The following is a 27,796-nucleotide window of genomic DNA, read 5'->3' on the forward strand; positions in this document are numbered from 1 at the left end:
TATTAGAGCATCTAATGACAATGCCAAATACTAAAATTTGACTTCAAACCCTAAACCCTACAAAATTGTACCCAATATATTTATTTCTTTATTCATTATATACTTAAAATGCTAAATTAATAATAATAATAATAATAATAATAAAAAGTTCCCGAACTTTGTATTTTGTGTCAAAAATATTTTTGAGCTTTACAAATTTTCAACTTTCAAACCCTGTTTGTCCACTTCTAATTTAGTTCGCAAGTTGATATTTTTTTGATCAGGTCAATTCGACCAATCCGAAAATAAGATTGCAACTGAATCCAACCCTACCTATTCCAATTGGGTTGAGATTAGTACGAAAATTAAAAATATTTCACTTTATAACCGATGTTAGTGATAACAAACCAACTACCCAACCTATTCCAATTGGGTTGAGTTGTGAAATGTATGTAGGTTGCTCACGTTATCATTTTTACCATGTTAAGAATCACGACTCTCTACAATGGTATGATATTGTCTACTTTAAGCATAAGCTCTCATGACTTTGTTTTGGGCTTCCCCAAAAGGTTTCGTACCAATGAAGATAGTATTCCTCACTTATAAACCCATGATGTTACAATAAATTAACCAATGTGGGACTCACTACCAATAATCCTCAACACTTACCAGCACCCGAGGTTTACTAACCAATGAACCCCTCAAACCTTCTTTCTTTTCTGATAAAATCAACCAAGCCTAACCGGTCATGACATGTTGTTGATATTGATTGAGTTGAACTTTCATTGACTAAATCCATCCATAAACCTAGACCCCGCCAACCTACGTAACCAAAAAGGTCATTTTTAGATTCTGAAGTCGGTGAGCAAGGAGGAGCACGTAGGAATGCCGACCACTACATAAATAAGTCACTTGTGGCCGAGAGAAAGCTAGCCGCACCTTGTACTAGCTAGCCTTTTTATTAATTTAGCCCCCAAATATTTTAAATTAAAGTGGAAGTATAATTATGATGGAACGAAAGTAGCTGTAAATTCAAATTAAGACGAAATAAAATTTAAATTAAACACTTCCATAAAAGAAAAGAGTCGTTGAAGTTCAAAGTTCAAANAAAGGTCACTTTTAGATTTTGAAGTCGGTGAGCAAGGAGGAGCACGTAGGAATGCTGACCACTACATAAATAAGTCGCTTGTGGCCGAGAGAAAGCTAGCCACACCTTGTACTAGCTCGCCTTTTTATTAATTTAGCCCCCAAATATTTTAAATAAAAGTGGAAGTATAATTATGATGGAACGAAAGTAGCTGTAAATTCAAATTAAGACGAAATAAAATTTAAATTAAACACTTCCATAAAAGAAAAGAGTCGTTGAAGTTCAAAGTTCAAACACATCCCTTAAACATTAATTACATCACAGAGCGAGTCATCATAGTCATGAACTCATCAATGTCCACCATACCGTCGCCGTCGCTGTCCACCGCCCTCACCATCCGCCGGCAATCCTCAATGCTACACTTTTCCCCTAATCCCCTCAACACTCTCATAATTTCCTCTGCACTAATCTTCCGATCCCCATTCAAATCAAACGTCTTAAAAGCAAATTCCACATCTCTCGCCTGAACTCCGTCCCCACTCTGGTGAACCTCCATGAACTCCTTCAAGTTTATGTACCCATCGCCGTCGGTATCCACCGCCCTGAAAATCTTCTGCACCTCCTCCATCGAGTTCCCTCTCCCCAGCGCCTTAAGAACTCCCCTGTATTCGTGCTTTGAGATCAGCCCATCTCTGTTCGTGTCGAACTTGTTGAAGATCTGCTTGATCTCCTCCGTGCTCGGTTGCAGAGCCCGCCGGACGCCGGAGCTCTGCCGGTCCTTGAAGGAGAACAGTCGGGAGGGCTCCCGGAGGAACTTTTTCTTGGAGACTCTGTATTGCAGGTCGAGGAGATTTGGGTTCATCGGCATTTTTTGTTGGTGGGGTTGCTCTGTTTTTTGTGGTTGAAACAGAGGAAGATTGGGTTTGAAATTTTGAAGATGATCTGAGATGAATTTGATGGGTTTAAATACTGAAAAATGGGGTTTTTATTGGCTGAAAACTTGTGGTGATCGGCGAAGAAAAGTGGAAGCTTTGGAGTCTGTGCGTAAAGGAACAACAGAATACGTATAAAGTAAGAGACCTAAAAAAACAGAGTAGAACAAAGGAAAGAATATGATTCTCTTTTAAATATTTCTTTTCTATTTTAAAAATATATCTTTTAATTATCCCCGGCACGATACTTATATGCTGTAAGCCGTTGTTGTTGCCTTTTTGGTTGCCATCTCTCAAATCTTGCTGTCAAAACTCTCTGCCTGTTTTCTAATCTTGAACCTAGGGCCAACGACTTGAGCATACATCTCTGTAATTCTTCTTCAACCGTCTGATACGGCGGCCGATGGTAGTAATGGTGGGAGGAGGGGTTGAATAGTAAGTTTGGTATCGATTGTGACAATGCTTAAATTGATCATCAAATTTAATTTTTCTTCGATTTATGTCGTGAAATTAATATTCGTAATGATGAGGAATATTTGGAAGTATAGTTTTTTTTTTTAGTGAGGAGGGTTGGAGAATAAAAATATTTGTGTGGCTATCATTTGTGCTATGCACCAACAGGGAGGAATGTTTTTTTTCCTTTTCTTTTTCTTTTTGGACTTTGGTTAGATGGATGAATTTAATGAGAACAAATCGATCACTTTAGATGAAGATCGGGTACATGATTGAGATGCTTGAAATACACGAATGGAGCTTAAAGTTAAAGTTAGTAAATGCTTCGTTTTAAATGATATCGAATGTGTTCTTTTGGTTTAAAGAGAATAATAGTAGAATATATGTTTGTGGTTCATGAAATTTATAAAACAATTATATGATCTTGTATTTATGTTCTAAAATCTCGTAATTCATTATTTAATTTTAATAATTATTTTAATTATTTTATTTATAAATTAATATTATGTATTGAATAAAAAATTTAAGATTATTTGTGTAATATTAAACGTATATGGGTGGCATATAAGAGAATCATATTCAAGTAATAATTTATTGGATTTGTACTTAAACGTTATCATAATAACATGATTGATATGATCTGTTTTGTAATTGTTATCAAATCATTTATGTAGAAAAATATGAGTGGGGTATCATACATAATGAGTTTGTATGAGATATTGTCGAGTATTCCGATGAGGTGCTAGAATTCTGGGGCAACTCCCCAGAAGACGCCTACTCAGACGGTCCCCACGCGCTCCTCACATAACCCATCTACAAGGAAAAAAAAAAGGGAGTGAGAAGATAGAGAGAGAGAGAAAGGTAAAGAGAAGACAAACGGGTCTTCCTTAGAATGCAATGTTGGCAACCTCGATCTCATTTCCCTTACGATAACGGAGAACTCACTCACGCCACAGAAAGGATAAGCAACGAGTCTCAGTCTTTCGGTGGTAAGTACATCATGTATTTGGGACGCAATACCACTTAAGGTGTCGCCGGTGAGGATGGGTTTAAGAAAAGTCGTAATGTCGACTATCACATTTTTTTAGGTATATGAATGCATTACAACATCATTGATGAAGAGAAAGCGACCAGAGGAGCAATGTATATCTCAGATCCAGAATGGCGACGGCGAGAAGTCCACCGAGTTATGTTAATATAAATGGTTTAAGCTATTAAGAATCACTATTCTCCACAATAATATGATATTGTCCACTTTGAGCATAAGCTCTCGTGTCTTTGCTTTAAGTTCCCCAAAATACCTCACGAGATAATATTCCCCAAAACTCATGATATTCCACTGAATTATATAACCATATTTGTAATGTGTTTTTACTCATTATAAATTTTGTTGGACCACATTTATAAAAATTAAATAAAATAAAAAAAAAGGAGAAAATATAAAATTACCAAACAAGGTTCTTGGATGTGAAACTATATTGCATCTTATACTTTCTATAAATATCTTATCTTAATAGCAATTGAAGAATGAGTTGATAATATGATTCGCACTTCTGTTAGCATGAACGTGAATTAGATTCTATTTGTCTTTTTTATTCTTAAGAAAACTCCCCATCCGAACTATTCTTAAGATCACCAAACCCTCTCGAATAAGTTCGACTTGCAATAATTATTGCAGAATTTCTGTTTATTACGAACCCCTCTTATCTTTAAATTTCAATCTAAGCTCTCTATACATTTTACGACCTAACAATCAACAAAATTGAAGATCATTAGTTAAAACGGTATATAATAGAAGCATTTGTTCCTGGAGCTAAACTTTAAGAACTCGAATCAATTTTCTTGCTCGACCTATATGCCTCGCCTCACGACTTCAGATTGTCACTTGGAGAATAGTTTGTAGCTATTAACTTGTGGTGCAAACTTGGGAAATAGGTAAAGTGATTTTTTTGTAAGAGATATGACAATGATAAAGAGCGGAAAGGAGGGGAGTGTAACGCTCCGGTATCCGGTACTCACAAAAAGTAACTATGTAGCATGGTCAATAAGGATGTGAGTTAATTTAAAGGCACAGGGCATGTGGGACGCCATCAAACATGGTGATAATGTCGAGGAGCGTAAGGATAGGATGACTCTTACTGTTATCTACTAAGTAGTCCAGGAGGATGTTTTTCTCATGTTGGCAGAGAAGGACTTAGCAAAGGCCGCGTGAGAGACGCTACAAACAATGTATATGGGTGCGGAATTGGTCAAGGAAGCAAAGATGCAGACTTGAAGTGTTAAGTTTGAGACTATCCACATGAAGGACGGTGAGTCAACAGATAAATTTGCCATGAAGTTGACAACTATCGTCACCAACATCCGTTTGTTAGGCGACAAGGTGGAAGAGATCTTTGTCGCTAAGAAGTTTCGTTAAGTCGTCCCCCGAGATTCATACAGATTATTACCTCTATCAAGCAGTTCGATGACCTCAAGAACATATCAGTTGAGGAGGTCACGGGTCGTTTCAAGGCCCATGAGATAACAGAGAGGAGAAAAAGCACCTCTTGGTCACACACAAGGAGCGACTCACACAGATTAAAAAAAATGCGGCTGATTCTTCTTTTTCAGGTAGAGAGGGACGTGACAGACACAACAAGAAAAGTAGAGGTCGAGGGCATGACCTCGATCGTGGTCGCAGATGTAGCGGTAGAGGAGGCCGCAACAATACCTCAAAAACCCATGGCGATGCCAACCCCCTAGAAGGATACGAGCATGATCAAGTGTTACTCTTGTGGTAACTATAGACATTATGTGGTAGAGTGTCGCAACAAGAAGTAAATTGAGAAGGCAAACCTCACATTCACTCATGACAAGGAGCCCACACTGATGTTGGCCAAGAAGATGTCCAACCTCTTGATGCTCAATAAAGAGAAGGTTATGAAAAACCTCCTTGTAAGTGAAGAAGACCGAGTGCAGATCAACATGTGATACTTCGACAAAGAAACGAGCAACCACATGACTAGAGATCGAGCAAAATTCAAGGAGTTTCATGAGAAGCTCATTGGAAACGTGGTGTTTGGTGGTGGACCAATTGTATCTATCAAGGAAAATGATCCATCTTACTCCAATGCAAGAATGGTGATCAACGTCTACTTATCAAAGTGTATTACATCCCAATCTTAAAGAGTAATACTATAATTTTGATCAAATGATAGAAGAAGACATCAAAGTGGAGTTATTCAGCTCGTTCTTCAAGATGATCGTAATAACTCATCCAAACTGTGACTCGAGATTTTTAAGGGGGTTTCTACATCTCACTACTTCCAAAACTCAACTTCCGTTAAGGGCACTTGTGCCATTCACAATATAGTATCTCAACATTTATGGTGTTAACTCATAAAAAAAAATTGTCTGTACCGATATTTTAACTTCATATTTACATACTTCGTAGGCAAACTATAAGATATTGTCATCTATCAAGTTTTCTTAGTCATTTCATTTGAAACTACTCACTCGTTAGTATATGTTGGTACATTTCCTTCCATCTCTATGTCATAACACTACATTTTTTTTTTTTTTTTNTTTTTTTTTTTTTTTTTTTTTTTTTTTTTTTTTTTTTTTTTTTTTTTTTTTTTTTTTTTTTAACTATGTTCAAGACTCATATCATGTGCTATATCATAGTAAACATAGAACTCAGTAAAAAAATAATACAGTCAATAGTTACAAATTCAATCATGAGCTACATTTGATAATGGTCAAGCAATAGTGGCATTTACCCAAATCTTTTTTTATCTTATGCATGACATACATGACGGTGACGAAGTATCGACAGTGGGATTATAGAACATGTCAAGTCTACCTTGTAGGATAGTCTACAGAATTTATAACCTAAAGCTGTGATAAACTTTAACAACCCTAGATTTTTAACTATCTTAAAGTTGCTGCCATTTTCATAACATCATCTCTTATGCGGAAATAATCTCTTAAAACATCATCGTAAAACATTGCTATAAACTTACATGTTTCAAAAAGTCTTTAAAGAGACTGACAAAATATTAAATAAAATAAATAAATCTTAAAATTGAAAAACTATCATATGCATGTGTTATGGTCTTTATTTACGATGCCATCGTCAGTTGTATAGGGGTGCGATGCCTTTACCTAACAAAATAGAAGTAGCACAAGACTTGGAGTATTTTAAGAAATGGTTAGTAACTGACCCTACTATTGAGGTCAAGGAATGTAAACACATGCAACTCATGTTAAGGATCTATCGTTAAAACTATCATAGAGGTGGCCTCCAGTTCGGACAAAATTGAATGTGTAGCACTTTCTTGCACATGACCAACATATGCGAACGTGAGTCCTCAGGTGGTTTGCACCCCCTCCCCCTAGACCCATCATAGTCGAGCTAGTTGTCCATAGTCGGACGTCTAGAGGTTAACAAAGCCCTGAGTATCATACAAGGTATGATGATGATTGTACGCATCCGTACTCATCATCATAAATGGTGAAGTAACTCGATGTATATGAACACACAATATGCATAAGGTCTCTATAATTTTCACCTTTAAATCATTCTTATGACACAACCCTATACATCATTCCTACATTACTATAGGTAACTTGCATACATTGACCTTGATATGTTCATCGCCATTAACATCAATTAGGGTTGAATCTTAGAAAAAATCGTTGTCATAATGCATCATGACATTTAGTACATGCACATTATCTTAATATGGAATACCATCATATTAAGTCATCTCATCATCATGCATCTTACATCATCACGTCATCATATAACATCACACCATCATATAACATCATTACATCATCATATCATCACATAACATAAAGCATAAATGACACATGACGTTATACATAAGGCAAGTCTTCCGATCGAGTCAATAGTAAGATCACTTGGTTGGCCCTAGCCAAAGTTCTATCTAGCTCCAAATTTACTTACTTTCGTCCTTCGAATTCGTTCTCACTTATGTCGAGACTTCACCTATTTTTAATATTCACTTAAACTTAAATTAAAAAAATATGTTAGTATTATTTCATGTTTGAGCAGTCAATTTAAAAAAAAGACAGTTTAACCATCTTCGGTCTTCCCTTTTCTTTCTCTATCTATTTACTTTTATCTTTAACGACAGTCTAATCGTAACATGATTTCCTGAACTCATATAAAATTATTGACATTTAATTTATAACTCAAAGCTAAATAATTGCAACTAAATTAAGGAATATCTCATATATAATTTATTGTGATTTCCAAAAATAAAGTTATTTTTGGGGGAGGGTGTGAGACATTGGTGGAGAAATGGACTACCGATTATTATTATTATTATTATTCTTTTACCGTTATTACATAAACTATAATTTTATTAGATACGAGTTGTTTTGAATAGAGCTATACAAGTCACTTATCGTACGCTAAACGGATTCTTGTCTCATCTTTATCAAGCTACACCAAATTAATTGAGCTATGACTCACTTCTTTATGTCACTTATCGTATGACCCACTTGGTAGTCTCTAATCTCACTCGATCAATTTAGTCCACTCATTCTCATTCGTGAAGTTGCAATCTATCTCTATTTTGTCACGTTGTACTTAATAACTAAGTAGCACATGGTGCCACTTAGTTGAGTTACGGTTCACTAACACAATAACAAATTATTTTTATTTTTATTTTTATTTCGAGATTTATCCTTCTATTTTTCTTACTTTTAGAGTAAATAATTTTTCAAGAAGTGTTAATATTTATCAACCAAACTCAAACCCAACTTGAAAATAAAGGGTTGAGTTGTGAAACATTTCGGGTTGAGTTGAGTTACTAATCCAACCAACCCGAACTTTTGAGTTGGTACAAAAAATTCTCTCAATCCAACCCAACTCAACCTACGACCCAACAAATAACTAACTTAAATAATTTTTAATTTTAAAAATGTCATAAATTAAAAAAAAATATATAAAATTTACTAAAATTAGGATTAAAAGAATACCTAATAATTAGATTTTAATTTTAATTTTTTGTTTATTTAAAGTAGTTTGAAAGAATCAAGGCAGGGATTGTTGTTTGAAGAGTCCAAGGAATAAATGATGATACGACAGCTCACGTATCGAAGCCGAACCTCAAACAGCCTTTGTCCTTAGACCGGACCGCGTGGCGCGTACCGTCCATAGATTTTCAACGTCACCGTGTACGGTACACTTCCAAGAATCTTACTAATTTAATAATTTTATTCATTTTATTATAAATTATCATTTTAAAAATTAAATTTATTTGATAATTCATAAATAATTTATATGGTTCTTATTTTTTTTTTTTTATATAAATAATCGTAAAGCTATTTAAGAAGGTCTTATAAATTATAGGAATAAATATTATATATAAACTAATTCTAACCTTTTAAATAATAAATACTAAATTCTAATTTTATATTAAATGTAAGAAAAAATTTTAAATTTCAATTTTATTAAATCCAATCCTAATGATAAAATTATTATATTTAGACAAAATGGACAAATGAATTATCGGCACAAAATTGAGTGAGTAAATGCCAAATAACCCTAAATTGTAAAGAATGAAGTGAAATTTTTGGACTAAAGGTGGAAACTAACTTTATCGTAATTGTGAAACGTCTAAGATTTCCTTTTCGTTATCTATAAAAATATAGAAAAAACTGAGTATTTAAAAATACTTAGTAAGTGACATCACTGTTGGAGCTGAATAATGCAAACACAAACAACTATATGTAACTATCACAATTGGTGGGATCTAATTCCATGTTTCATCTTGAGCTTCACATTCTTTTCTGAGTAAAATTGGACGTGCATTTACTTCACTACACAGGGCTCGTATACATTCATATGAACCCACTAGATGAATTTCAATTTTTCATGGATCTGATTATGGGCATTTGTATGTTCATACATACTGGAACCGTGAAAAAGAAGATGCAAAATAAAGTGCTTAAACATAATGCATGGAAGGATCACACCACATGCCTAAGACCCCACAATATATAAAAAAAAAACATGGTTCAATGATCTCATGCAATATAGTGTGAAATCATACATAGTGATATCCCATGTGACTGACATTTATACCATCTATCATTAATTCATTCATACTTGGCGATATCTCATCAAACCTATGACTGATCATAACATGTAACTTGGTCAGAGTGTTGTCCATTTTCGGTTTCATAAAACACAGGACTAATTACCATAGTAGCATACGTTATTCACATATCATATAACATTTAGTCTCAGTAACTCACAACTACCATCATATTGACACATGTTATAACAGCCCAAACCTACCGTTCTTTAGATTTTCCCTTTCGAACTTCTCCTAAAGGTTTTTATGACACATCTGCTAGAAAGAAGGTTTTGTTCCCCTCTACAACCGAGAAGAAGTCTAAAAGAAAAAATCTAAAAAGAACAATAATTGCTAGTGGTGTGCTCAATTCCACAGGACGACAAACGTCTTATCACCAACTCTTTTCCTTTCTCTAGCCACATCTTGTCTCACTAAGCCAACTTATATTCAAATTGATAAGCACACTAATATCTCTGGTTGATTCTAGAGATATAAAAATAGAAATAGAAATATTTGTTTCATTTTATTGTCCCGTCAAAAAAATTTAAAAATAAAAAAAAAGAAAAAGAAAAAAAAGAAGGATGATAAGTGGAGTGGCGTATCAAAGATTTGTGAGCTTGGGCTGGAGCGCGTAACTGCCGAAGCAGTTCAACGGGACCGAGTATAAGAAGCCTCCCAGAAAATCCTCGTCACTTCCTTTATTTGACCAATAATTTCTAAATATAAAATCATTTTCTCTCTCTTATTTCACCATTCAGGTGCTTTCCGTTTTTAATTAAATCCCCAAACCTCCGTTTAATATATATATATATTAATTTAATTTAAGCACGAGATAAATATGGCACAATTTTTAATTATTAAAATTAAAAAATTAGAATTAAAAAAAAAAATTGAAACATTTTTTAATTGCAACTTTGTTTAATAATTAAAGAAAATATTATGAACCAAATGTAATTTTTATTTCTTTTATTCCATTTGGATTTGACTATTGTAGAATTTCTAAACAAATAATTTGACCAAAAAATGAATTCTTTCCCTAATTTAAAAAATAGTTGAAAGAATTTTCACAATATTTAAATTTAATTTTGATTTCACCGGCTCCGGGATTGACCGGCGAAATCCATAATCAAACTCTTAATGTCGTCGTCGTCTTCGAATATTTCAGCCAAAACGACGTTGTTTTGAATCTCCATCATTGATGACGGTGTCCTCGGTGCTACAGCTGCTTCATTTCGGTTCAAATTAGAAGTGGCGGCGGCGGCGGTGGCGGTGGCAGGGGCGGCGGTGACTGTGGCGGAGGTGGAGGTAGTAGTGGAGGCTGCCGGGGGAGAATAATTGAATGTCGTTAAGGAATTGTCAGAGGAGGGGAAGTTGAGTCTGGCACGTGGGCCTCGGAACTTAATGGCGGCTTCATCGTAGGCACGTGCGGCTTCCTCAGCAGTGTTGAAGGTGCCAAGCCAGACTCGGGCGGCGCGTTTCGGGTCACGGATTTCGGCGGCCCATTTGCCCCATGGACGTTGCCGGACACCTCTGTAATTCTTCTTCAATCGCCTGACACGGCGGCCGGAGTTGTTGTTTTTATCGGTGGTAGTGGTGGTGGGCTGGTGGGAGGAGGGGGTTGAGAAGAAGTTGCAACCCAAACAGCCGCTGATTCTACAGATGTGACACGTGTCAAAATCAGAAGAGGGCGGAAAGATAGTGGAAGGTGGGTGAAGAAGGCGGAGGAAGTGGTCGTGTCGGAATTCGAGGCCGGCGGCTGCAGCGCCGGAGACGACTTGGGTGAGAGCGTCGACAATAACGAGGCCTTCCTGCTCGTCGGTGAGGCGGGGGAAGGCGGCGGAGTGGTGGTGGGAGGCCATAAGCATGCTGGACGGGCGGCAGTGGAAGAAGAGAGTGTTTTGGGAATTTTGTGATTTTAATTTTGTGATTGGGAGGAGTGAGAAAGGGAAGAGAGGGTATATAAGAGAGAGAGAGAGGGGCGGAATGACGTGGCAGACAGCTGGTCACACCGTTAAGACACGGACACAGAATTGTAAATTTTAAAGAGTACGCCCGTGAGATATGTGATGACGCGAGACGGAGGTTTGGAACTCTTCTAACTACGCTCGTCCTCTGACGCGATGCCACGTATTCTTTTTCTATTTTCCTTTTTTTTAATATTTATTATTTATTCCATTTATATATATATATATATATTTTTTCTTTTTTTGGAAAGGTATACTTTATATATTCCAATATTTCGTAAACCATGTCATATACTTAAACATTTAAAATTTTTAAAAACAACATAACGAAAAATCAATAATGTGATGTTTAAACAAAACAAGATAAAAATAAAATAATGTCCTAATTAATTCTAAGGGCTACCAATAACATGAATGCATCTACCCTCACTTCCGTCCTATGACCGCCACCGTGACATCTTCCTCTTTGTACATTAGTAAGAATAGACAGTGACTTAAGTATTTTAAAAAATACTTAGTAAGTAATCTCGTTGTTAAGGTCAGGATATGCAATCACACGCAATCATGTCTAGGACCTATCATTTCATAAAAACATTTCATGGCTTTAAATTCTACTTTTCAATCTGGGCTAAAATTGGATGTGTAGTACTTCTCTACTGATGACCGATTTATGAACTCACTAGGAGCGTATACGTACCCTCTGGGCCTACTCTTTAGCTAGTGCATGCTTACACTGCTGGAGCCATGGAGGGAAATGAGCTCGCATAATATCATGACGTACATAAATATTGTAATGTATGCGTTCGTACTCATCATAACGAGAAAGTATCACCATGCACATGACATATAAAAATGCATGAGGTTCCTATAGCTTAAAATCATGGCGTAAGTTTATGATGCAAGTCAAACCTTCATTTGTTAATAACATAATGGGCCTGTAAATCATGCATACATAATTCCTAAAAAATCTTTCGTACTTAACATAGGGGACATGACATGGTGAAATAGAGGTTTATGTATCATAGATTATCAATATCATAAACGTGGTTTCATAACATGAAATAATCACATTGCAGCAAAGCTTAAAAACTTGGCATAGCATAGCATAACATAACATAATATAACATCACATGACATAACATAGTATAGCATGACATAGAATAGCATAACAATCATAATTATGACACGTTCAAGGGTCATGAGATATGTGTCATCATACATCATACAATTCGTCCAACTAAGCTAACAATAAAGCCACTTAATTGTTGGCTTAAGCGCTACTAATTTAACCTTAATGCTAATCTGGATCTACCCTTGATATCTAACTCAACCTGTGGGTCTATGACATTGGGTTAGAAAATATTAATGAGGTTGACTCACCTAAAGATATTAAATAGTCAAATTTAGCAAACATGGGTTATATTGATCTCAAATGTTTTCAAAAACGGTAGGAGAGGGTCTATAAATTTAAAATGGGGCTCAAAACAGGTAACCAAGCCAAGCCGACATTGGCGAGGGGTGCGGGTCACAATGTCAGGTCGGGTCAAGCGCATGGGTTCAGACACAGATCACAGGGTTATGTGCGCGACTCAAATACTAGGTCTGGTCAGTAACGGGTTGGTTATTACTCTACATGCAGGTGTTGGGTCGAGTGTGGATGGGTCTGGCCGAGGGAAGTAGGCCGTTAGTGATAGAGAGTCACGAAGCACTACAAGTGGGCTACTGAAGACGCGCGGGCTGCATCTGCTGAGAGTTGGTTGGGATTCCGAGCCTAACTAGGTTCAAGATCAACATTGTGCCTCGGGTGGGATGTTTGCCAAGCCTCAAGTTCGAATTTAGGCTCGAAACTCGAGCTTGAGGAACAAACTTTAACCGAATGGTTTAATCTAATCATAAAAAGATTCCATTGGTTTAAACTAACTTAGGGTGCTTTAAACAAATTCAAAAAGTACTACAAACAAGAGTATGCCACGGACCTTGTGGGTTAGTGTTGGAAATGGTTCGAACTCATAGATTTGATCTTTATACGCTACGGGCAACATTATTTAGGTTCCAACGCGTTACGAGTCACAACCAAAATAATTCAATTTAACTAAAAAATTAAATAACAAATTATAATTTAACGTGACAAGCAACAAACATTATTTTAAAATAGGGCTGGTGCTAAACAAATCCTTTCATTATTTTAAAATTTTAATCGGTTCAATATTCCAAAGAGTTAAGACCATTTATATAATTGTATTATAACCAATAAATAAAATAATGAAATCAAATTAAGACTATTTTTTTAATAATTAAAAAAAACAACAATAAAAATGTGACGGCGGCAAGAGGGCAGGCGACTTCCGGCGAGGGCCCAACAGGTCCAATCGGAATGTCCAAAGAAGCGTGAAAAGAAAAATAGAATCTTTCCCATAGACATGGAATTTGACTTTTTTTATTTGACTCTTAAATTGGTCAACCTACATATTTTGTGTTTAATCCCACCATTACAATTTTGATAATTTTTTTTTTAATAATTATCAATAAATTAAAATTTATATAGTGATAATTAATTCACAAATCAAACTTTATGTTTTAGAGTAATTATAATAATAAATTTATAAAAAGAAATTTGCTTCTATTTTGTTCTCACCTTCATAAATATATATATAAAAAAAAATAGTAATAAAACTAATGAATAATTTTTTTTTCAAAATAATTATTCAAAAAGTGTTCGAATTAACCACATAAATTATTCATTTATAAAATAATAGTTAAAATAATAAATTAATAAAAAATAACCCAAATACTTATAAAATTTTAAAAGTTTCAAAATTTAAGTTTAAAAAAATATCCTTACTATTGCTACAACATTTCAAAAATATGGATGAACTTTCGAAAAATAATATTAAAAAGAAAAATAACCAATTAGTTGTCCGTAAATGATTTTCGTTCATATATTAATAATAAGAATTTTTTTCAAACTTTTTTTTTTCGAAGGGGTGAATGCTACTCTTAGATTTTATGTTTAATTTTAAACATAATACAAACATTAAGTGTAACAACGGGGAAAAATAAAATAAAATAGTAGTAATAATAATAATAAAATAATAAATAAATAGTTAATAAAAATATTAAAAAAAAAAAACATTTGGTAACCGATCCCTTCCTTCTTCCTTCAATCTCTCACCACTCCTTTCCTAAAAATAAATCTGTCAACAAATCAGGAATTCCTTCTCTAAAAACAACGGCAAATTTACCCATCAGAATTTCTTCCTTCCGACAAAAACAAATGGAAAGAAAAAAAAAATAGTTGCAGGAGATATGTCATTTGAAGAGGTCAGTAGTTCGTATGTTAAACCTTTCTTTTATTTTATTAAGTAATATTAATTTAGTTACAATTATTTAGTTTTGAATTAGAGATTAAATGAAAAGATTTTTGTATGAGTTTTAGGAAATCACGACCAATTATATTTTAGATCTCTTGAATTGTTGCAATGATTTAAGTTGTGAATAATTTTATATGAATTATAGAAAAAGAATATAACCAAATGAATGGATTAAATTAAAAGCTAATAATCTAATTGTTAACTAAATCCGAAGTAAGACAAAGAAAATAAGAAAAAAAAACGAAATAGAGATGAAAATTCAGAATACACTTAAAAAGAAAGAAAAAAAAAACAAATCAAAAGAAGAAGAAAGATTTATTACAGAGGAAGAGGGAAGATTGAGGAAAAAAGAAATACAAAGAAGAAAAAGATTAGGAAGTAAGAATAAATTAACAAAATTGGCCAATAATATCTCTAATGACAGAGGAAGAGGGAAGATTGAGGAAAGATTTGTTGAGCAGAATTTAAAAAATAAAACAGAAAATATAGCAAAATTTAAAAAATAAAACAGAAAATATCAGACACAAGGAACTCCATCAAATTTGGTCTAATAGTAAATATCAGAATTTAAGAATAGCCCACGTAAATTAGAGAAATAATTTTATAGAGTTCAAACTTAAAACTGATGTCATGGGATCACATAGGTTGACTTGGATTTTAATGAACTTTCATTAAGGATAACGACGGAACATCAGCTTAAGCTAACCAAGTAAGTGACCTTAATATCGACATGGTTATATTTAATGTTGACACGTGCCCCGTAGTTCTGCATGTGTCATATATATTGATATGTGTGAATTATCTGTGGATCGATATGCTTCTTATATGTTATGTATATGTTATAATATGGACATGAAATTACGATAAATGACATGAAATATAACCCGTTACAATTATGTATGATTTGAGAACTAAAGAATGAGAAACAATATGACATGAATGATGAACGATAACTGAAACGATATGAAAAATGATATGATATGTACATAATGCTATCGGGGTTGTATTAAAGGATAATGAAAATGGAAAAGTTTTGGGGCCTCATGCATTATGTGTGCTCACGCATTTGGGGGATACCCCTATCCCATCACAAGGGTACGGATGCGTACATCCAATGGTAGGACAACGATCGTTATGCTTTGCATAGCGCTGTCGTGACGGTTACTAGTTCTAGCAGGTGTCCGGCCTAAGGGGCTCCCAGAGTATGCCCACCGAATAAGGAAAGTGGCCCAGCGGTGTGCGAACTAGCTGGTGAGCCCATACTCGCACGTATGGGCTATGTGTAGAGTATATGGTACACGTCCAAAATTACCCGTTAGGACAGTATCGTAGGGAAAACAGAATGAAAGATAGGTTTCATCATCTCATTGCATGTAATTGTTGCATTTAACCTCAATAGTGAGGTCACTTACGGAATATTTCTTTAAATATTCAAATCATGTGCTACTGCATTTTTTCAAGTTAAGGCAAGACATTCCTATACGGCTGATGACGACATCGCAACTCGAGACCATGACACATGCATAGAATAGTGGTATTTACTTTCTTAGACTTAGACTAGAATAGAATGTTTTAAACTTAAACGTTTATTTATTTTATTTCGGGTCTTTTGGTTGTATCATCTTAAAGATGTTTTCGAAACATGTAAGTTCATGGCTGTGTTTTAAGATAAATATTATGTTTTAGAGAATTTAAATGAAGTCTTCCGCATTCAATGTTTATAGTACGTATATAGTAGCGATCTTAAATTAAGTAGAAAATTTTGAATCGTACATTAACAATACTTTTTAATTATTTTAAAAAGTTGGGTATTAATGAAATATTGTAGTTCAATTATATTTTTGAAACATTATTGAACAAAAACTCGAAGAATATTTTAAAAATAAAGTATTAACTATTTTCATTCTCAAATTAATTGTAAAATATATTTTTGAATTTTCTTTTTTTTAAAGTTTAGTGTCTTTTAAAATAATATTATTTAAAATATTTTAGATTTATTACCTTATATATTAGTAAAATATAAGTTCTATATTAGCATATGATAAATAAACCATTGATTTTTTATTTTTATTCTTATTTTAGGTAGGATATATTTGCATTAAAAAATGGTTTAGATTTGTTTATACTTTTCTAAAATGTCTAAAAATATTTTACCATAACGTGGAAGCATTTATTAATAGTTAGTCTCGATCTCCAAAAAAACAAATGAAGCTCACAACTCTATTCTCGATATAGTGTTGTGGTCATTTCTGTCTATCTATTTAAAGTTGATTGTCATCGAGCCCATCTATATCGACCATAATATCAATATCATTTGATAAAAGTGACAAGTATATCGTCTACTGTCACTTTTCTTCACCTTTTTCTTCTCTTTCTCCTCCTTTCATCTCCCTTATACACGTCTCTAGAATCAGGCTAACCTCAAGTCTTGCCTCCCGACGTCAACTAGCCATCCCCCTCGACCATATCACAATATCAATATGAATCAAATTTATCAATATCTTTTTTTTTTTAATTTAAACAAATCAATTTGATTTATAATATTTAATTATAAGATTAAGGGTTTAAATTTGATTTATAATATTTAATTATAAGATTAAGGGCCACGTGGGACATTGCAAAAGTGAAAAAGGAGTGTGGAGTCCGTGTATGTTGTGAATTCTGAGTGTGAAAACGACAAAATTGAANAAAAAAAAAAAAAAAAAAAAAAAAAAAAAAAAAATCCATTTTTGGCCATTTACTTTTTAAATTTTAAAATATTATATTCTTATTTTCTTTTTTTACCTTTTAAATATTTCACCGTAAATATTTACTTTTTGTTTTTATCTTTCAGGATGATTTTTTGTTAATTAATTTAAATATTATGGTAGAATTTTGTAAAACTAATTTTAATAGCGGTAAAAAAAAAAAGTTTAAATATAGAGATATAAAAATCTAAAATTTTGAAATTAAAAAATGAGAATTAAATAGAAATTTGAAAAATTAAAAGAGAAAATTGAGAGAGATTTTTTTTTTAATGATGGACTCAGTCTCAAACTCATTTTAATGCGCTAGGTGCTGTACCACCTACCATTTGCTATGTTCACACCAAAAGCATACACCATTTTTAACATCATTTTCTTCTAATCAAATAATTAGAGATGTATACGGTAGTCGGACACAGACGACCTTCCCGCTCCCATCCACGTCATGATATGAACTAAGAGACGTTAATTATACAATATACTTCAATGAAGATGTGAAGAAAATATTCTTGAAATTATCAAAAACATATTTCAATTCATGCCACATTAAAGAAGAACAAAGTTTCATGTTATAAATTTTGGTAGATTACAGTTTAAAAGTTATTGTATTTCATTAATGTATTTTAAGACTTTTTATTTACTTTAGCTTACAATTATATAATGGTTAATTATGACCATTAAGTATGAATGTTACCATTCTTGGGATGCCTTTCATAGTTTCATTTTGAGGCTATATAAAGCCATATATGTTTGTATTTGTGAGTAGACTTGAAAATGTAGTAAAAAAAGAGCATTTGTGCTTTCTTTAACCAATGGCTAAGTTTCTTTACAATTTTATATAGTTTAGGTTGCATGTAGAATCATTCAACCTCGACATGATCAATCTTACTTGTGGAGTGATTCGAATCTCAAACAAGTGTTCTTGCGTTGAGATATTTGATCAACAAGAATCATTCAAGCTATAGACATGATCGATCTTGCTTATGGAGTGATTCAAATCTCAAACAATATTCTTGCCTTGAGATATTTGATCAACAAGGTAATCCGAATCTTACTCCCCTTATAGTGATTCCTTGTCATACCACGTCACCTATTTCATTTCTCATCCCCTCTCCTTCTTCTATATCTCTCTCCTACAACCTCTCTATCTCCTAAACGCTCCTTCTCCCTCACTTTTTGAGCACTTAAGTGTTGTTGCATGTTCTACCGCTCGTCAAACATGTGCCCCATCGTCGATAAGTCAACTTTTTAGATTTTGTTTCTCTTTATTTCTCTAGGGATTTGTAATGTCCGGTCTCAACTGAATTAAAGAAGCTTAAGTTGCAATGATAAGACATGTTGGATAAAGATCTTATATACCCTTTCATAGGAATATCTCTCTAACAAAACATACATGAGAGAACCAAGTTAAGATTAGAGTTCTAGAGCTAGAGTAGTTTTCACATTGACCTGTCAGTACGTTTCTAGTAGACCGAGTACTCTAGGATCGTGAGTAGCGATTAGAGGTCAGACTTAAGTGCACCTCGATATTGGTTTAGTCTTGAGGAGTTAGTCTCGAAGGTCCTGAAAACACGAAATGAGATTTAAACTACCTAGATGCCCCTAAGAATCTAGTAGAGATCTCCACGACGTCTAAGAATGACTAAGGTAGTTCATTATGTTGTTAGCAGTATGAACAATGTCACTAGAGTCTCCACCACCTTATCCCTACCAGTACCCGATAGCGTTATCAGCGACCTAAGTCAAATCCAATAGCACCCCTACCAAGTGGTGAGTCTCCAGGAGTGGTACCGTTGAGCTAGGCCTAGGCCAGATAGAGTCAATGTGTCAAGCTGACAAAGTGTCCCAACTTTGTTGAAACGTTCAGGGGCCTCCTGAACCTCTTGAATAAGGTCTCACTAAATTATAAACCAGTCTCGAGAGGGGATTTGAGACCCGTATGTGTTCAAATTTATGCCCTAAATTTTCGTAATTAATTATTTAATTTCTAATAATAATTTTGATGATTTATTTATAATTTAATATTATCCATGATATAAAAATTCAAAATTATTAATGTAATATTATACCATATGAGATTGACATACAAATGAATCATGTTTAAGTAATAACCTAGGGGCTCATATGCAAGAGTTCATAACTCACTCAGGATTAAGATCGAGTCATATATGTTCATCATATAAAATATTAATCTTCTCAATTAACGGATTTACAAAGAAAGATTAAATATTTACAATCTTTACAAACTCATTGTATAAGATACTCCAAATCACGTCTCTACATAAATGATTTTCTTCGAATTATTTATAACGATGAAAATTAGGTCGGATCAATAGTGTTACTAAGATAAGACCACAATACGAACCTTTTAAATTATTACTTGTGTTAACCACATACACTTCAAAATTATACTAATAACTTTAACTTTTAAATATCCTCTTGAACATGATCCTCTTCAAGATGATGGTTTATGGCAATGCTTGAAAATCTATCAACCAGCTAGGCTAATGGTTTGATAAGTTCAGTTTAACAATTTATTAGCCAAGTTTAATGGATGATTTGATAAACTAAGCAGGGTGGCGAGTTTGGGATAAGAACTTTACTGGGAACCAAAGCACATAGTCTGGCATTTAATAAAATTAATTCTGGGCCAAGATCAGACGCATAATAGATGCTGCATGGAGAGAGCTGAGGGAAGAGATCATACCTTTTTATATACATATATAAAAAGTAATTCGCCAAAGTGAAAAACACAAACTAGAAAATGGATAGTAGTTTTTGAAGGTATTGAATTGACATATATTCTCGACCAAAAAGTCAAAGGTTCAAATCTTACCCGTCAAACTAAAAAGGACCTACAAAAAAGGACAAATATTTTCACAATGAAAACTACAAGTAACAAACAAGAATTGTACTGTATGTTTATATGCATATATGTTCCATTCAAATATGGTGTGAACACCGTAAACTCAAAAGTCCAGGACATGATATAAGGCACAGTTGCCTTATTACCTGACCGAGGCGAGAGGAAAGTGTGCCCTACATGAGATAGGAGAAGTCATATAGTAAGATAATAGACATCATTTTTGGTTCTCCAAAATAAAAATAGAAAACTACAAACGTGTCTAAGTCAATAACAATGTTTCACTACATAGAGAGGCATGGAAGACCTAAAATAACCGCAACAAAATTAAGAATCTTCCAGCTCAAACATGCAAACAAGGAAACTCCAAATTGAGTAATAGTAATTGTTTGGCTCGAAGAACAAGTGGTTCAATGGGTAGTAGGCGAACAAGATTGTTATACATTCATTCAGTTTTCTCTTTTGTAGATTGTCCCAACACATTTGCAGTACAAACAAGATGTTCATTGTGAAGGCACTTTGTTTCACTGTTCAGAAGAATATTATATATTCAACACAAATTCTGGCCTAATATGATGATGCTTATTGCAAAACCTCAACAATCTCCTAAGAAATAGAAGAGCAAAAAGTGCTACATAATGCAACAGACTTTCTGTTTTCATTTTTGAATCTCATGTTTTTCTTCGCCTCTCAACTCTGGTAAACCCCCAGCCAACCCTCCTCTCCATCCCCACAGAAGATGAGGGTCCTTAAAAAAAGGATGCACCAATCTCCTATTTATAGACCAAATATATAAAGAAGTGATACTCTCAATGGCCATACATTTGTATCCCTACCCACTAAAAATGGAGGCGAAGTGATAAAATGAAAGTAACTTCTCTAACCCGTTGGACCAATGTAGACGAGAAATACAAAAGTAATTACCCCACAGCTACCATCACTAATCAGTGCAAAAAGTACTCTTCAACAGATCGTTCATCTAATCGTCATCCTCCGAATCTGTAAAGAAAATACAAGAGAAAAATTTCAATATCAGTTACAACCATGACATTACCCATTTGAATAAAGAAAACCAGAAAATCGAAACTACGCAGTTATCCTGTACATTCAATGTACTTTTCTGAATCTAAAACTCATTGATATTTGCTTAAAGCTCGAGAGCCTGTTTGAAGGTGTTTTTAATGAGTTCTTTTTAGGCTAATATGAATCATGCAGATGAAACTCTTTTCGTTTATGAAAAATGAAATTAGATGCATAACACAAAAGGTACCAGTGACTTGTAGGAAATTATCATACATAAATCTAAAACAGACAGGACTTGTGGGAGGGCTCCCCTTTTCCTATTTGATCAACGAGAAACTTTTAGTGTGGATGAGTAAAGTTACACACCAGATCTTATATCCTCTCCAACTTTTCCCCTATTTTTCAGCTGTCTATGGATCATGGAGCATATGAGCAACCACCAGTATATGTGGAACACAAGCAACATCAACAACATCGTGTTGAAAACATAGTATATCAATCTGGAATTCGCATCTGATAGCTTCAAGTACTCACAGAGATCATAGCTGAGAAGTATCAATCACAAAATCAGATGAGCAAAAGAATGTGGATACACACTCAAATCTTCAAAGATAAAAACAAACACCAGGAGCACAAACCTTGTTGATTTTATAACCCAGAATGGGAAGAATATAAGCCGCAATACGAGCCATGTAACGGCAAAAAATCCAAAGAAAACACTTGCTCCGAGTTCTTTCTCAGAATATTTAAAAACCTTGGCAGCTTCCATGAAGACATCACTTGCATCATGGAGTGCAAGAATAACCGATCCAATCTGGAAAAATCTGCAGAATTGAGTACAAAAATCCTGATTTAAAATTTCATCTATTATTTTAATCAGTCTAGACTTCCATCATAAGAAATGCTGAGAAACAAAGAATAGTCGAGCAATTTTTTGTGNAAAAAAAAGAAAAAAGAAAAAAAAAAGGAAGGTCCAGATGAGGCTTTAAAACAACAATTTGACCCATAAATAAACAAATATAAAGTTGCAAATATGTGAGTAACTTTCACACATGGTTACAGTGCAACATAATTAAATAAAAAAGAGGGTTACATCCTAAAGATCTCACGGAGCCCCAAATTGAGGCTATAAGGTGAGTACATTATCCCAAAAAACATCTAAAGACTTCTGTTTGACTTTCTTTCAATCCAAGTAAGGTTTTTTTAAAAGAAAAAAGATAAAAAGAAAAACTAACTCTAGTAGGGAAACTTCAAATAATTTCCATACTTCAACAACTCCCTAAATCATTCATGATACTAAATGGCACCGTGTTATTTATATTCCCGTAAATGGGTCATTATTAATTATCATCAGGTCTACAATCAAATCCAGAAAAAGGAACAACCATCCTTTTATCAAAATTTGAATGGAAATGCTTTAACTTTGTCTAGTTTTTAAGACAAAATGAAAAACTGTGTAAGATCCCAATAAAAAAAAATTAAAACAAGACATTTAGACTCGGATAGACATATCTATGTTCTGATATCATGCTCTAATGTTATATTAAATGATATACAATAAGACTGTTGTCCTCCAAACTAGGTTAAACAACACAATTTAATCTCCTAATAACCGTATACGAACCCAACACATAATCAGCTAAGCAAGATGTAGAACTCAAAATATATTGCAAGGCAAAGATAACAAAACTACAAGATAACCAAGGATTCGAGAACTGAGGTACTTTGAACTTCCCTTTCTTGAGCATTCTCACTCAAGCGCTAAACCAAACTCACTGAATCTTTGCTCAACTTCCCCCTGTTCCACTCTCTCTATTTATAACCAAATAACATAATTAACTCTCTGCCATTTACTAATATACCAGTATAATATCCCTAATTTTTTTCTAATGGGCATTCATATCACAAGACAATCATAAGAATGCAGGATTTTCAAAGAATCAACTTCAATTCAAGAGGTTTCCATCATCTTATCAATGGATACTAGAATGATAAATGCCAAAATAAACGGTAGAAATGAAATACTAATTTGAACCAAATATATATATCATCTGAAATGATTCCATTGAAAAATAAATACAGTGCTTCTAGAAGTACTCAAATCAACGGATCAGTATCATGTTGTACGAAAATTAATTTGAGAAAGTGAGAGAGAGAGAGAATAGGGCACAAAGTAACATTTGTTCTAATGCAATAATTCTAATAGACTTCAACAATCACAGCTTTGAATCTTTGACCTATTCTGTATCAAAAGTTACAAGGTCTTAAGACTGGTGGAAAACTTTCTCCAATGAAAAAGGAAAAAAAAAAAAGCCCAGCAGCAATATAAGTAACTACGCCCATGAAAGCACAAGTAGGAAACAGACTCTGGCATGACTTTCCCAATCAGTAGAACAGCAATCAACACATCTCTAGTTATAAGTAAATATTACTAGCTATGTTGAACTTGTATAAAGGAACTTTAAGAATACCTCGTCATATATGAATATCCGATCAAGATAACAGTAATTACATGATGAGACATCATGACAGAGAAGTCCTTTCTCCGAGTCTCCCATATAAGAAGAGCAGCAATGCTATATAAGTAGAACCCACATTGGCACATATAGAATAGTTTTAGAGGAAGCCTGCAGAAAGAAATGAAAGGGATCAGTTCATACAAAACAAATTTTTTTTAATCCATTTGAATGTATACCTAAAGAGTACTAATACACTGAAGTTAGAAGTATAAATTTCAACTTCTTACTATTAAAGTTGCCGTACCAAGGAAGAAGAAGAATGGAGAAAAGAGCCCAAATGCACAAATGAAAAAAAAGGAAAAAAAGCATAAAAAATTATTGAGGAGTAATCTAGATAGAAGAGGACACCGATCCACTTCAAGCATTTCTATCAATATTATCAACACAGCAAGTTAGATCTGATCCTTGACGCAAAGATGAAGTTCATCAACAAAATTAACAACAAAGCATGTAAACTACTCACTGCAACTCCTGGTTTGGCCAGCCTTTGAAGTATTGATTTGAATCTCTAAACCATGGTTCATTATATGCAATTTTTAAAATGCATATTTCAACAGTGCCATAGTATGCTAGTTTCCACATTGATTCCGAACATTTTACAACCTTTGACTGGGTAGCCTCATCAAGTTTCAGTGGAGCAGCTCCTTTGCTCAACAGCCAAATTGCAAACCTCTAAAAATAGAACAAGTTGAATAACATAATTAGTTCCCCTTTCTTAATAAGTAACAGAGAAATCTTATCGACAACACAAAAGAACCAAGTAGAAAAAGGGTTATAAGGATGCCCACAAAGTTCTGAAGATTACAAAAAAGAAAAAAAAAGTTTCTCCAATTGGCAGTGACAACAAAAACCGTAGCCACATTTTTCTAAGCGGAGTCTGGATACTTCATTTTATTAGAACAACCGAGAAAAAAATGCTTTGGAAAAGGAGCTCCAAAGAGAAACTCTACAGTGTGCATTTGTTTTTCCAATTGCATTTTTACGTCTATAACAATGTGAATCCTCTTACACAGAAGACCAAAGGCAACAAAACAATCTACGGGACAAAGGGATAGGGCATCCCTTTTTCCAAAGGAAGGATTATCAAATGACCTTCCAATCTAAAATGATGGTGTCAATGGAGTAATTACAAAACAACCTATGCTGAGCACTCCAAGTTGAGGCAGTATACTGTCCTGAATCACAAAAAGAAGAAGAGACACTCAAGGACAATATGCTGCCATCACAATCGCCAACTTGGGGATTACTCCGCAATTTTTTCCAGCCACTTTATCAGTTGGCCTTCACGAGTTAGACATCTTCCTGGTCAAATACAATGATCTTTTTCCATAAGTTGAACAGCGAGAACACTTAGAAGGTAGGAGAATCATCACTTTCCACACAATCTAGAGATCAACCCTCAACCATTTTTTCTTTAACATAGTTGTATTCTTTATAAGTAGACCACAAAGCATTGGAATAATTTATCTGGTGTTGCCCTTTTCAGCCAATACTTGGGCTAGATTGTAGTTCTATAGAGACGTGGCAGCAAATCCTAGTCAACTCCACTTGTTGTGGAAAATTTCACTGGCATGCAATTTTCCAGAAGTTTTAAAGTTGTTGCTTAAAAGGATTTGAATGATCTTTGAGGACAATTGTCATTGGTGGGAGGAGGTTTGGGGTTTGGAGCCTAACCCCTTCAATGTTTCCCTTTAGCTTCTTTTTTTTTTTAATGCCTCTATTCCTGTTCTGCATTGCCCTAAATAAAAGCTACTAAAAAATCTTTTTCTATTACGTCCATTTTTAATGTTGGAATTGGATGCCATCTGAAATTTGGCTACCAGGACAAAGGTAGAATTTCTGACATTTCATCATGATGACCAACCGAACTACTTGCTTAATAAAGATGTTAACATCCACACGTCTTCATTGAAAATAATTGCAACAAATCCTGATACCTATCATTTAATAATGAACATTTCGTGTCTGGTTAAGTCAGCGGGGCAGTGCCACCAGGTGCTCTATAATATGACGACCAAACTAAGTAGATGTTGAAAACACCACCTATTAAGTTCAGTACAAAAAAAGTATTTGAAATTCACCAGAAAATCATAACCGAGAGAGAAAAGATCGAGTAGGGCGTTCTTAATGTGAAGAAAATAAATGCAAGTAGAACAAGTAGAGACATTAAAAGTTTTCCATCTCATCTTCAATTTATCATATTTTCCGCCATCACAAAAAAGTTAGAAACAATTATTTAGGTGAATAACAGACAAGAAAATTTAAATTGCTACCTAAACGCACATATACGACGTTCTTAAAACGAATTATCAGAATCCATACATAAATCACCCGCACACAGACAAAAACAAAAGGCAAGTGAGAAACAAAATTGCACTACAGAAGAGTAAATGAAAAGTAGAAAACAAATGCAATTTGAAAACTCACACGAAAAATGAATCTGTCGAGTAGGAACCTCGCAGCGTAAAAGCCGAAGGCGAACTGGACGGCGATGACAAAATGCAAGGCGTCTGGCGCGCCAGTGTGGCTCCATATCGAGTCCATTGCAGGTATAATTCAGAGGAGAAGCATGAAAAACGAGGAGGAAGAAAGAAACGAAAACAATTCTGAAACAACCTAGAATCAGAGCACCGAAATCAGGTAGCAGAGCGTAGAAGAAGAATCCTCGGCAGAGATCTAAGTTTGCCCTAAAATTTGCAGAGGGGCGAAGGAGGAATGGGAGTGAAAAGCCAGAGAAAATTCAGAGAGGGAAGGAGGAATAGTTGGAAGAGAATAGTCAGGAAGTGGAGGTTGAGATCTCCTCCTCCTCCTTTCTCTTTTTCTTTTTATTAAATTAATAAAAATACTTTTTCCCTTTATATTTTATCTAAAAAAAATTATTTAAATAATATTAATAAAATGTTTATTATTTTTAAGTATTATTGAAATTTAATTTTTTTTCCGAAGATATTAATTAAACTTTTGAAACCTCTCGATAATAAAATATCAAATTTAAAAATATAATTGTTTTTTTTTTATTTTTTTTAAGTTAAGAGTACTTATTTTTAGGTATTATTGAAAGACTAGATTAGTAAAAAAAAAATTACTTTTAAACTAAAAAAATTATAAAATTCACTGATATTATTAGTTTTCAATGAAAATCAGTACTATATTTTAAAAATACCCATAGAATTTTAAAAGCGATATCAACACGATTTACCTGTATAAAAAAAAAATTAAAAGACTTCTTATCATTAATATATGGACAAAAACTGTCTATCAATACCTTAGATTATCTACCTATGTTTTAATTTTACTTTATCATGAACATTTTTTAAACCTATTTTTTATTTTTTTTTAAAAAAGTTTTAAAAGTGTTTTTGAAGTTAAAAAAAAATTAATGAATTCTATGAAAAATTGAGGTATTTTTCATTTTTTAAATTTAAAGTTACTTTTTAAACAAAATATTAACTATTTTTTGAATTTTTTTTTTAAGTTTAAAAATATTTTTAGATATATTTATTTATTTTTTTATGTTTGAGGTATTATTTTTAATAGTTAAAAGTAATTTTTTTTTAGATAAAATATAAAGCTGAAACGTATTTTTATTAATTTATTAAAAAAAGTATCTGTTATTTTTTAAATATTTAAAAAAACTTTTAATATTAGAACCATACTCGGCTCGGCTCCAATTAAAGCCGCTAAGATTGCGGCCAGCGGCTTTTGGATTAAGTTTAATGATGTATTAATGGAAACCAATTAAGATTTAGAGGGTAATTAAGTCTTTT

The 27,796-nt window shown here is 33.6% G+C and overlaps 3 protein-coding genes across 4 annotated transcripts; all 3 read right to left on the reverse strand.

Moving 5' to 3' along the window:
• Window positions 1–1,263: 1,263 nt before the first annotated feature.
• On the reverse strand, window positions 1,264–2,067 carry LOC111792784 (calmodulin-like protein 1). The gene has a single exon (XM_023674368.1). The coding sequence runs from the start codon at window positions 1,932–1,934 to the stop codon at window positions 1,380–1,382; it is 555 nt and encodes a 184-aa protein (XP_023530136.1). The 5' UTR covers window positions 1,935–2,067; the 3' UTR covers window positions 1,264–1,379.
• An 8,418-nt stretch (window positions 2,068–10,485) lies between these two features.
• LOC111792775 (ethylene-responsive transcription factor 11-like) lies at window positions 10,486–11,462 on the reverse strand. Its single transcript, XM_023674358.1, has one exon. It carries the CDS (start codon window positions 11,408–11,410, stop codon window positions 10,637–10,639), a length of 774 nt encoding a protein of 257 aa, XP_023530126.1. The 5' UTR covers window positions 11,411–11,462; the 3' UTR covers window positions 10,486–10,636.
• Window positions 11,463–20,444: 8,982 nt separating this feature from the next.
• LOC111792771 (LAG1 longevity assurance homolog 2-like) lies at window positions 20,445–26,835 on the reverse strand. 2 transcript variants are annotated; one of them, XR_002814846.1, is made up of 7 exons: window positions 26,457–26,835; window positions 24,493–24,701; window positions 23,982–24,137; window positions 22,149–22,334; window positions 21,877–22,055; window positions 21,412–21,486; window positions 20,445–20,663 (listed from the first exon to the last, which is right to left on the reverse strand). XR_002814846.1 is itself a non-coding variant. In XM_023674353.1 (6 exons), the coding sequence occupies exons 1-6, from the start codon at window positions 26,571–26,573 to the stop codon at window positions 21,467–21,469; spliced, it is 867 nt and encodes a 288-aa protein (XP_023530121.1). In that variant the 5' UTR covers window positions 26,574–26,835; the 3' UTR covers window positions 20,904–21,466. The 2 variants fall into 2 exon arrangements, 1 of the variants encoding a protein (XP_023530121.1); XM_023674353.1 differs by lacking the exon at window positions 20,445–20,663 and having other exon boundaries at window positions 20,904–21,486.
• Between the last annotated feature and the right edge of the window lie 961 nt (window positions 26,836–27,796).

Source organism: Cucurbita pepo, chromosome LG04, assembly GCF_002806865.2.
Source record: "Cucurbita pepo subsp. pepo cultivar mu-cu-16 chromosome LG04, ASM280686v2, whole genome shotgun sequence".
NCBI lineage: Eukaryota > Viridiplantae > Streptophyta > Magnoliopsida > Cucurbitales > Cucurbitaceae > Cucurbita > Cucurbita pepo.